The 12164-nt window shown below is 44.8% G+C and overlaps 1 protein-coding gene across 1 annotated transcript in view; it reads right to left on the bottom strand.

Annotated features, from left to right (window-relative positions):
• Positions 1-6395, bottom strand: part of mrps5 (mitochondrial ribosomal protein S5) — a 19351-nt gene extending 12956 nt beyond the window's left edge. Inside the window, exons 1-6 of the mRNA XM_076079402.1 lie at positions 6317-6395; positions 5480-5605; positions 5174-5299; positions 4492-4605; positions 3258-3377; positions 2153-2187 (exon numbers count right to left, since the gene is read on the bottom strand). Of these exons, the coding sequence (XP_075935517.1) occupies positions 2153-2187; positions 3258-3377; positions 4492-4605; positions 5174-5299; positions 5480-5605; positions 6317-6365 (570 nt within the window). The 5' untranslated portion in view covers positions 6366-6395. The remainder of the gene's footprint in view (positions 1-2152; positions 2188-3257; positions 3378-4491; positions 4606-5173; positions 5300-5479; positions 5606-6316) is intronic.
• Between the last annotated feature and the right edge of the window lie 5769 nt (positions 6396-12164).

Genomic DNA, 12164 nt, shown 5'->3' with positions numbered 1-12164 from the left:
CGCTGACGCCGCTCCATCTGTGTTAATGAAAGCAGCGAGTCCCGTCCAACGGCTGCTGAACCTGGAGAGAGGCCACGACCATCACTCCTCTCTGCTCGCTCCAAGCTGCTCCTCTCCTTTACAAAAACAAGTTTATATTCCTCAAAACAAAACGCATAACTTTAGTTCATCTCACTACTGATGAAATACATCCTGAACAACATAAAGCATGTATAATATGGTGTTCATCTACATTATATATTAGAGTGGGTATAATGACTGCAGTTAAAGATGTTATTAAAAGGTACAATGTGTGACATGCTGCCACCTGCTCTACACCACCAGGGGGCAGCATTCTCACCTCTACGACCTGCTCCATACAATCTAAATGTAGTCTCATTAAACAGAAAGGAACCAACAGCAGAGCAAGAAAACACAAAACACAGCCGGTCAGAACATCACGCTATAGTTTACGTTAACCACAGACAGCAACCTCCACCTTAAAGCTGCATTCTCTCTAGTGTCCACCAGGGGGCGACTCCTCTGGTTGTATAGAAGTCTATGAGAAAATGACTCTACTTCTCTCTTGATTTATTACCTCAGTAAACATTGTAAACATGAGTTTATGGTCTCAATCTCTAGTTTCAAGTCTTCTTCAATACAGCATGATGTTCATTTAGTAACTTATGGTCCATTTAGGAGAGTATAGTAAGAGGCCTAAATTCTCTCCCTGCTGGGTCTAAGTGGAGACCCTGCGGTGAGAATCTAGTAGAAACTCTGCAAGACACGGATCTCCAGAACTACAACACAACTTTGGCTCTACTGCTTCACGTTCTCCTCTCTTTACTTTCTTTTTACTTTCCTCTCTCTCCTCCCGACTTCCCTCCTCCTCCTCCTCCTCCTCCTGTTGGATGTGTTCACTAATGGCATGCCGGCATCGTCCTTGGGAGACCAGCCTTTTATTCCAGTAAACCTTTTTCATTTCATTAGCCCGGAATTTATAGTGCACACACCCAGATACAGACACACACACCCAGATACACACACACACACTATATTTATAGAGGGAGATGGCACCATAAAAGCTTCAGTCAGTTCTGAGGGGGAAGCCTAATGTAGGGGACACCGCTCTTATTTATGCAGACAGGAGGGCTGGGGAAGACTATCAATGTGACACACAGACTGATGCGAAGCTGTGTGTGTGTGTTTGGAATAATCAAATACAAATAGTAGAAGTACACAACCCTATAACTAACACACACACACACACACACACACACACACACACACACACACACACACACACACACACACACACACACACACACACACACACACACACACACACACACACACACACACACACACACACACACACAGCAAATAAATGGGGTGAAATTAAATTAGACCTCGGATGTTTCGGTATAAATAGCAGGTCAATATTTTAATTTATTTCCTACAAGTGTGTGTGTGCGTGTGTGAGACAGAGAGTCGATTTACAGAATGTGTGTTTGACTGAATGTGTGTGTGTGTGTGTGAGACCTTGTGGCATTAGCCCCATTAGTTCAGTAGGGACGGTCCATTAGTGCTAATTGAATTAAGGTAAAATGCAGGCGGACAGAGAGAGAATCTAAATGAAGTGTGTTCATACAGCTCATCTTATCTCAGTGTGTTTGGGAGGACGGCTGCTTCTGCTCCTGGGTTCTACTAATTATCTCCGCTCGGCGGAGATTATGTGTGTGTGTGTGTGTCTGTCTGTCTGTCCGCGGCTAATCTCACATTCTACTGGACCCATCAGTCTAATACTTCTCTGTGCTTTCTAAGAACCCGATCACAACGAGACGCATCATCCACAAAACCATTGTTCTGCAAAAAAGAAGTCAGGTTGTATAGAAGTCTGTGAGAACATGACTACTTCTCTCTTGATTTATGACCTTTCTTTCCTCTAACTTTCCTGTCTATTACTCTATTTCTATGTAACAACATCAAGTGAGATGAAAAAGGTACACACACACACACACACACACACACACACACACACACACACACACACACACACACACACACACACACACACACACACACACACACACACACACACACACACACACACACACACACACACACACACACACACACACACACACAGATCATTCTTAAGAACAACACTCACCTCGATGACACGTGAATCAAAGTCCTCGTATGTTTCTGTGGAGACAAAGACAGTTTAGATATAAAAGTTTTAAACACACACACACAGAGTATAAAACAGATTAAACCAGGCTCGCCGCTAGCGTAACAAATACCCAGAAGCCCTTGCAGCAGCGCGACGAGTTGACACTTTTCATTGTCGGTGACCTCTGAAGGATGTTACAGCAGCCTGTTCACTTCTAACCAATTAACAGAAAACAAAGGAGAGCTGACTCAGAGGAGAACACACACACACCTAAACACACACACACCTAAACACACACACACCTAAACACACACACACACACACACCTAAACACACACACACCTAAACACACACACACACACACACACACGCACACACACACCTAAACACACACACACACACACACACACCTAAACACACACACACACCTAAACACACACACACCTAAACACACACACACACACACACCTAAACACACACACACCTAAACACACACACACACACACACACACACACACACGCACACACACACCTAAACACACACACACACACACACACACACACACACACCTAAACACACACACACACAGTCAGCTGGGACATTAGTCTGCCATCTGTAAGAAACTAAACCTGATCAGAGACAAGCAACCTAGTTACAGCTCTCTGAACATCACATTCATTTGTGTGAGAGTGAGAGCGACAGATAGGGAAGTGTTTGTGGAGGAGGAGGGAGAGGAAGAAGAGGAGGAGGAGGAGTGATTGCTTGTTAGCGTGGCGACAACAGAAAGGAAACATCTGAGGATGTGAGAGAAACCAGTAAATCAGAAGCTGAATTAAAGGAGCACAGATCCTCTGACCGTCAGCTGATGTAAACGAGTAATCAGTGTGAGAACAGGAGGAACCAGCTGTTCCTCAGGGTTCTACTGAAGATCTAATCAGGCTGAAGACACTTTACCACACAAACACCTGATTAAAGGCCTCAAATGCAAAATATCAGGAGTCTCTAAAATCATAAGACAATTATTTGTCACTTTAAAATGAATCCAAGATGGCGACGGCTTCAAACCATGAGTCCACAAACAGTCTGTGGGCTCCTGCTTACCTCCGTTGGGTCCTGGGTCAGGGGCGCCCAGGCTGATGCCCCCCCAGGAGTTCCCCGTCCATCCTCTCTCCCTCTTCACCTTCATCTTCCTCTTCCTCTCCCACTCGTCCCTCTGACGCACTGCAGGAGGAGACACACGCAGCACATCAGCAGATCTTCTAACTGGAAGCTTCTCTCTCACGCCGGTGTTTCTTCAAAGTTAAAAAGGTTCCTGTGGAGCTTTCTGACGTCTTGTTTTTCTACGAGTCGCTCTCACGTTTGTTTGTGTCATCGTGTGAAGATGAACGAGCACATATTCCTGGTTTTAAGACTCTTCTACTGATCAACAGACGAGATGTGCAGAAGAAGACTAGTACAGTAGTTATGGATGTTAATGACGCTGAATTCAAAACGCTTCTTAAAAGATCAGCTTTGAAAATGTTTTATGAGGAAGAAAAGCACGTTTTTGAGTTTTGGTGAGTAACACTGAATAAAGCTTCTCTTTCGTTTTCAAGAAACAACTTCCTGAAGCCCAAAACCTGCCGGCAGGATTGTAAAGCTTGTTTTTTTATTTTAAACAATCGACAAAAATACGCCGTTCATCATCGGAATATGTTTTTAAAACAACAACCTTGTAGTTCCGACTTGAGCACACCTGCTTCTGTACGAAAAATAAACCTAATGTAATCTTAGAATTGTGATATTTCATCGAAAACACTTTATTCTACACGTCTCATTTAAAATACCATCTGAGACCAACAGTCATGTGACAATAATTCTATGAATATTCGGCTTTTAACACAGAGCAGAGTTCGTACCTAACTCAGCGATTAGTTCGTACCTAGTTCAGCGATTAGTTCGTACCTAGTTCAGCGATTAGTTCGTACCTAGCTCAGCGATTAGCTCGTTCCTAGTTCAGCGATTAGTTCGTACCTAGCTCAGCGATTAGTTCGTACCTAGCTCAGCGATTAGCTCGTACCTAGCTCAGCGATTAGCTCGTACCTAGTTCAGCGATTAGCTCGTACCTAGTTCAGCGATTAGCTCGTACCTAGTTCAGCGATTTGGTCGTACCTAGTTCAGCGATTAGCTCGTACCTAGTTCAGCGATTAGCTCGTACCTAGTTCAGCGATTAGCTCGTACCTAGTTCAGCGATTAGCTCGTACCTAGTTCAGCGATTAGCTCGTACCTAGTTCAGCGATTAGCTCGTACCTAGGTCAGCGATTAGCTCGTACCTAGCTCAGCGATTAGCTCGTACCTAGCTCAGACTGCATCTCCTGCTGCTCACTCTCCCCTCGTCGGCTCATGCTCTGCAGAGTCCCTTCCTTCATAACCGGAGCGTTCAGACCGGGCCACAGAAACCCACCACGACCTGAAGACATGGAGACACGGAGAGAGGAATCAGAAACACGAAGACACACAAGAGAAGAACACATACAGAACTACTCCCAAGTCTATATTTCTTATCCTTGAACATGGAGAAGTGAGAGAGTAGAAGGAAGTACATAATAAATACATAATAAGTACACAATCTACCACAGATGTACTTGATTTTAGAAGTTTTTGCAAGTTTCATAACATTTGAAGAGTTTAAAACTTGCCTAAACAAATTGTTACCTCACAAATATTCGAGTGTGTTGTGTTTATCAGCTCTGAAGAACACGACAAATCAACAAAGAAGAAGATCTTTAGCACTTCTGAACAAATAAAACACTGTAAACAACATTTGTGCATTAGAGATTTAAATAAAGTATATTTAGTGAGTTTATTAACTCTTAACTGCTCCTGTGAATGTCAAGACAAAACCTCTGCAGAGACAGACAACAAAACCTCTGCAGAGACAGACAACAAAACCTCTGCAGAGACAGACAACAAAACCTCTGCAGAGACAGACAACAAAACCTCTGCAGAGACAGACAGACGGACGGATGGCGTCTCACCCTCTCCGATGTTCTGTCCTCGGTTCAGGTCTCTCTTCAGTTTGCGTTTGGTTCTCTTCCCTCGACCCTTCCTGGCTCCAGAACCCGACTCCGCCAACACACCTTTCCACAACTCCTCAGCCGTCACTGTAATGACACACACACACACACACACACACACACACACACACACACATTTATATAAACAAACACACACATGCACCATAAGCAAAATCCAAGTAACGACAACTCAAATCAAATCAAGAGAATGCATGAACTACAAAGTGCTAAAGGACAGTGGGTCACTGGTGAGTGGTAGTAACTCACACTTGTTGAAGAAGCTGCCGTGTCTGGTCTGCTGCCATGCCGTAGCAGGAAACAGTGCAGCTGCAGGGTTTCTCTGCAGAGAGGCAGCCGAAGCTCGACTCACCAGCTGGGACACCTGAACGCCTCCTGAAGGAGGACACACGTCCACCGAGAGGACAGACAGGATGAATCACGGTGTGATGGTTTAACATGCAGAGACACAGAAACATCAGGCTTAGGGTTAAACTGTCACCCACCATGCTGATATCTACTTTTTATTAAAATAAATGTGTAAGCTAAGCACTTCCAGGGTTCTGTCCTGGTTCCCACAATGTTCTACCCATTTACAGACACTAGAAGAAGAAGACAGTGAGGATAGTAAAGCCTGATAACAGAGATTCTAGCTATAACACAGTGATTCTTTCGAGTTGTAAATACGCCGAATTATAAGCACGAACTCATTCATTGCATTACAAATAACACTTATTTTCTCAGAGGTGTCGACATTGAATAATAAGCATGGCGGCGATAAATTGACACCATTTTGAATGATGTTTTGCGGAGGAAACGCAAACGTCATTTTAAAGGCTTTGGAATTATTTATATTCACCGCAAACAAGACTGCAGTAAAACCATCAGTACTTATATTCACATGCTTTAGACATCGTGACATTAATAGTAAAACTATTGACGTTATGGAAGCCCTGCAGTAACGACAGGCTGGTCCAGGATCAGTTAACAGAACTGATTTAACTAAACAAACAAACAGCAAACAAACAAACAGTAAACTAACAACCCGATAAACACACGGAGCTGTTTATCGGAGCTGTGGAGGACAAACAGAGAGAGATAATTCACCTCCGAGTGTGACGCGGAGGGCACAGCACAACCGTATGGACGCCGCCATGTTGGATTTATGAAGGGTCCTTCAGAGGACAACAAGGCGTCTAAACTATGCCTGTCGAAAGAAAACAGGAAAATACACGATCTGTTTTTATTATTTTTATTGTTTAATATTCAGATTTTTTGGTAGCAGATGGGGATAATAAGAACATTAATAATAGTATTATCTCATGCAGTGAATATAGGAGTAGTTTAAAAAACATGACATATTTTTGCCAAAATAATTCAATTATTTGTTTTCTTGTTACAAAATATAAATATTATATAGAGTATATATAGAGTCAGAATACATTCTCAGTTAAAGCATCCTAAAATATCAAAGTGAAGCTACAACAGAATACAAATTTGCTTTGTCTCGTTATTATCACACCGAAGAAAAATAAAAAATAAAAATCTTTGATAATAAATAATAATGTAGTTTGTTCCTAAAAACATAAAACTACAGCACAAAAGCCAGACGTTCTTTAAGTAGTTCATTATTAACATAAAAAACCTGTTAAACAAAATAAAAAATATAAACAAGAAGAGAAATAATATAAATAAATAGTTTACTTCACTTTGTAAAAATTATTTAATAAAACAAAATCTGTGATGAACTTTATTGTGAATCTTCTGATCTGTTGGATAAAATAAAATAGATTAAAACAGCATAAAAACAGAGTAAATATCTCTCTCTCTCCTCCTCACACACACACACACACACACACACACACACTCACACACACACACACACACACACTCACACACACACACATGTTCACCTCTATACGGCCCTTCTTCTGTTTCTTTCCATTGATTCTATTGGGTAGATTTTATTACGTTAACGTTGATATTTTAAGAAGCATGATGAGCTGCATTATTATATAAAAACACGGTCTGTGAATAATTTCAACACGAATGAAATGTTTGAGCTCTCAGATCCTCGAGGAAAACAATCAGAGGAAGAAGAAAAACAAATTAAGAGACTTCTCTGTTGATTGGCAGTAAATACCCCCCCCCCCCCCCCCCACACACACACACACACACACACACACAGAGCTTTGGTTTCCCGTTTCTTCTGATGTGAATTATCACATCAAGAGGAGACGAAACAAGATGATTATACTGTGGAGAAGCTGCTGCAGGAGGGAGAGAGTAGCTTTGTTTTTTATAAAAGAAGAGAAGAAGAACTCGTTAATCATTCACACGGCTGGAGTCACATTGTGAATGTGATGACTGCAGTAAACATGAAGTATCGTCAGCACTGCATGTCTCTTCTTCAGTGGTGGAAATAACTATTTACTCAAATAAAGTATTTCCAATTGTTGCTACTATCTCCACTACAGAAGTATTTAAACATTGTAATAGTGAATTATCATACGATTAATGAGCGAATACACAGATTAAGATTCATTGTCTGCTGTTTTCTTTAGTTCTGTGCAGGATTGAGCAGAACGGGATGAACTCAGGGCGTCTGGGGACGTACTGCCCTCCCTTCTCTCCATGTATCTGTGTATTATTTAGTGATAACACGTCACGTGTACGTACGTGTGAGTCTCTGAGCGTGTGCAGCAGGCCGCCCATCAGCACCTCCAGCCTGTGCACATGATTGCCACACAGCAGACTGATTATCCACCGCATGCGTCTAAATTTTACCTTATTCACGATCATTTCCTCAATAATACAGCTTTTATTGTCCCGATACAGCGGAGAGCTGCAATCAGAGAGCCGCTGAAGAGAAGACGGCCTCCAGCTGCGTGGCAGCGTGAGGTGAAAGCTGCTGCTCAAAGAATCCTTCTCCTGCACTCACTTCTCTCCTAAATAATGGCCCCGTAATGACAGCTTCATCCAGGGCTTCATGGAGAACAGTGAGTCACTTCTCTGGGCTCTGTACAGCAGCAGGCGGAGGAGTGGAGAGTGGGAAATAGGACTTTCTTTTGGTAAACACGGTGCTGCGGGAGTTCAGCGCTACTCGAGTCAAAGTAAGTTTGTCTTGGAAATACAGAAGTGCAGCTCACAATAACGTGTGCAGATGCAGTTTGAGCAGCGACTGAGTGATGTTTGAAGCAGGAAAGGTCATCTGTCCGTCTGCTGCGTGAATATTAAAATATACCATCTAGAGATGTTCAGTTAGAGGAACTATTTAGTGTATATATATATATATATATATATATATATATATGATGTTTAGTTTAGTCTCTCCAGCTCTCTCTGACTTGTTTCCATAATAAGGTTATTGAGGGAAACATCAGATCATGAAAACACAAATCTTTCTAATAAATGAAGAAAGTTGTTTGTGGTCCTTTTGTTGTTCAGACTACAATGAACATTTATTTAAACCAGATGTTGAATCAGAAAACGAATCAAATATAAAGCTTGAGTTTAATCTGTGACCGTCTTCACTGTTTACATGTTGAACAAAATCTCATCAGTCCGATCGGCTGCAGCGTCCAATCACATGACAGATGAACAATGAGGGGGCGTGTCGGCCGTTAAAAGACTTCCTGGAAGTCTGTTCTCGTGGGTCCTCCTCATGGCTCCTCAGAGATCCCTCCTCCCTCCTCCCTCCTCGCTCCTCCCTCCTCCCTCCTCGCTCCTCAGAGCAGAAATAAGAGCTTTGGGACGGCCGTCAATGTAACAACTTCCGGCGAGGATCGAGGATCGAGGAAATGGCAATTAATTTGTCATTTCCTCAATTCTGGTTGAACCGGTTTCAACCGGTTCCGATCATAGTTTGAACCGGAAGTTGAAACCGGAAGCGATCCTCGCCATCCCGTCCACCGGAAGTTGAAAATTAACTTTTTTTCATGTTGGAATAAAGGTTAAATATTTAACTGCAAAGTAGTAATACGTGTTTGATACCTTAGTGTTTTGCATTAAATCATTCTGGGATGTTTGCTGACAGTGACTGGATGTGGCTCTGCCCTACAGAGAACATGTTCCAGCTCCACTGCCTTCAGTTCAAACCTGAGTTCATAATTGATAAACTGTTGAAACATAAAGAGCCTGATGAAGGAGAACAAGACAGAAAGAGAGAGACGAACTCCTCCACTCATCTGTCTTCTCCACGTGGCTTTAGAGATTAAAGGTAAACATCTATCACACTGCCTGACAACCCCCCCCCCCCCCCCCTCTCTAGGACGGTGTGTGTGAATACAGATCTCAGTCTGGTTGTGTGTGTGAGAAAGAGTTGGTGTCTAAGTGAGCTTTATTTATGATCCACCGCTCAAACCAGAATTTACAGCAAAGCAACTGAGTGAAAACGACATAAAGCAACACGTTATTAGTTAGAATGAATCTATTCAAAGCGTTTAGAGACGTATCTTAAAGTGCTGGCCTGTGGAGGAGGATGTGTTCCGTGATGAACAAACTAAAACCGTAAAAGCTCAGCTTCACATTGAGACTTGACCTCAGCTAACAGATCTGAGAAGTGAGTTAAAAGATCATAAATATATAAGTGAGTGTGAGAGACAGAGAGACAGAGGATGTGATGTAAATACAGGGAGACACAGAGACGTCCTCAGATGTTAATAATCTCTCTGTGGATGGATGTGAGGTCTCTTGTATCCGTGGTGTTAGAGAAGCTGTGTATTCACAGTGTTCTGTGGAGACGTTCTTGTTGAATAAAAGCTGTTTTTATTCTTTAACGTCACATTTTCTTCTTTTCGGTTTGTCCTTGAAAACGTCATTTTCGGACAAAAAAATTAATGTATTAAAATAAATAGTGTTTCAAACAGCGACAGACTTCTTGAACAACTGAACAATTGTATTTATATTTTAAAGATTGTTAAATCATCTCTTTGAGAGCAGCAGAGATAAACAACAACAGATTCCAGAGCACCTTGAGCTGAATGAGGCAGATAGTCAGAGAGGAGGGGAAGGCTTCTCCCTGAGGAGTTGTCTTCAGGTCATCTCAGCCTGACGTGGATCGATACTGTAACTCTGTGACACCTCCTCCTCCTCTCCTCTTCCTCTCCTCCTCTTCCTCTCCTCTCTCCTCACTCAGACAGGATGGGACAGGAGGTGAGGGGAGGTGACACCACACCTACAAACCAATAACTGTCACCAGCTGCTCCCTGGTTTCAGTTTAATCTGCTGCTTTCAGCAGATATTTTTGGAGGAATCAGTCCAGCAGACACGAGATATCAAAATCAAATTAAATAGTGTCAACAGGCATCAGATGAAGGTATTTAGGAGGCAATCGGAAGAATAATACAACACTTCTCTCAGAAGGAGGAGGTAGGTTCAGAAAGGAATGAGAAAAGGAATGAGGATGAGAATGAGGGAGAGGAGAGAGAGGAGAGAGGAGGGAGAGGAGAGGAGAGAGGAGAGAGAGGAGAGGAGAGAGGAGGGAGAGGAGAGAGAGGAGGGAGAGGAGAGAGAGGAGGGAGAGGAGAGAGGAGGGAGAGGAGAGAGAGGAGGGGAGAGAGGAGGGAGAGGAGAGGAGGGAGAGGAGAGAGAGGAGAGGAGAGAGAGAAGGGAGAGGAGGGAGAGGAGAGAGAGGAGAGAGAGGAGGGAGAGGAGGGAGAGGAGAGGAGAGAGGAGGGAGAGGAGAGAGAGGAGGGAGAGGAGGGAGAGGAGAGAGAGGAGGGAGAGGAGAGAGAGGAGGGAGAGGAGGGAGAGGAGAGAGAGGAGGGAGAGGAGAGAGAGGAGGGAGAGGAGAGGAGAGAGGAGGGAGAGGAGAGGAGAGAGAGGAGGGAGAGGAGGGAGAGAGGAGGGAGAGGAGAGAGAGGAGAGAGAGGAGAGGAGAGAGAGGAGGGAGAGGAGAGAGAGGAGGGAGAGGAGAGAGAGGAGGGAGAGGAGAGGAGAGAGAGGAGGGAGAGGAGGGAGAGAGGAGGGAGAGGAGAGAGAGGAGGGAGAGGAGAGAGGAGGAGAGAGGAGAGAGAGGAGGGAGAGGAGGGAGAGGAGAGGAGAGAGGAGGGAGAGGAGAGAGAGGAGGGAGAGGAGAGAGAGGAGGGAGAGGAGGGAGAGGAGAGAGAGGAGGGAGAGGAGAGAGAGGAGGGAGAGGAGAGAGAGGAGGGAGAGGAGAGGAGAGGGGAGGGAGAGGAGAGGAGAGAGAGGAGGGAGAGGAGGGAGAGAGGAGGGAGAGGAGAGAGAGGAGAGAGAGGAGAGAGAGGAGGGAGAGGAGGGAGAGGAGAGAGAGGAGGGAGAGGAGAGAGAGGAGGGAGAGGAGGGAGAGGAGAGAGAGGAGGGAGAGGAGAGAGAGGAGGGAGAGGAGAGAGGAGGAGAGAGGAGAGAGAGGAGGGAGAGGAGGGAGAGGAGAGGAGAGAGGAGGGAGAGGAGAGGAGAGAGAGGAGGGAGAGGAGGGAGAGAGGAGGGAGAGGAGAGAGAGGAGAGAGAGGAGGGAGAGGAGGGAGAGGAGAGAGAGGAGGGAGAGGAGAGAGAGGAGGGAGAGGAGAGAGAGGAGGGAGAGGAGGGAGAGGAGGGAGAGGAGAGAGAGGAGAGAGAGGAGGGAGAGGAGGGAGAGAGGAGGGAGAGGAGAGAGAGGAGAGAGAGGAGAGAGAGGAGGGAGAGGAGGGAGAGGAGAGAGAGGAGGGAGAGGAGAGAGAGGAGGGAGAGGAGGGAGAGGAGAGAGAGGAGGGAGAGGAGAGAGAGGAGGGAGAGGAGAGGAGAGAGAGGAGGGAGAGGAGAGAGGAGGAGAGAGGAGAGAGAGGAGGGAGAGGAGGGAGAGGAGAGGAGAGAGGAGGGAGAGGAGAGGAGAGAGAGGAGGGAGAGGAGGGAGAGAGGAGGGAGAGGAGAGAGAGGAGAGAGAGGAGGGAGAGGAGAGAGAGGAGGGAGAGGAGGGAGAGGAGAGAGAGGAGGGAGAGGAGAGAGAGGAGGGAGA

This window comes from Anarhichas minor, unplaced genomic scaffold (genome assembly GCF_050575085.1).
Source record: "Anarhichas minor isolate MPS153535 unplaced genomic scaffold, ASM5057508v1 ptg000072l, whole genome shotgun sequence".
Classification (NCBI taxonomy): domain Eukaryota; kingdom Metazoa; phylum Chordata; class Actinopteri; order Perciformes; family Anarhichadidae; genus Anarhichas; species Anarhichas minor.
The sequence above is the reverse complement of the archived record's forward strand: the minus strand, read 5'-3'. Positions and strand labels throughout refer to the sequence as shown.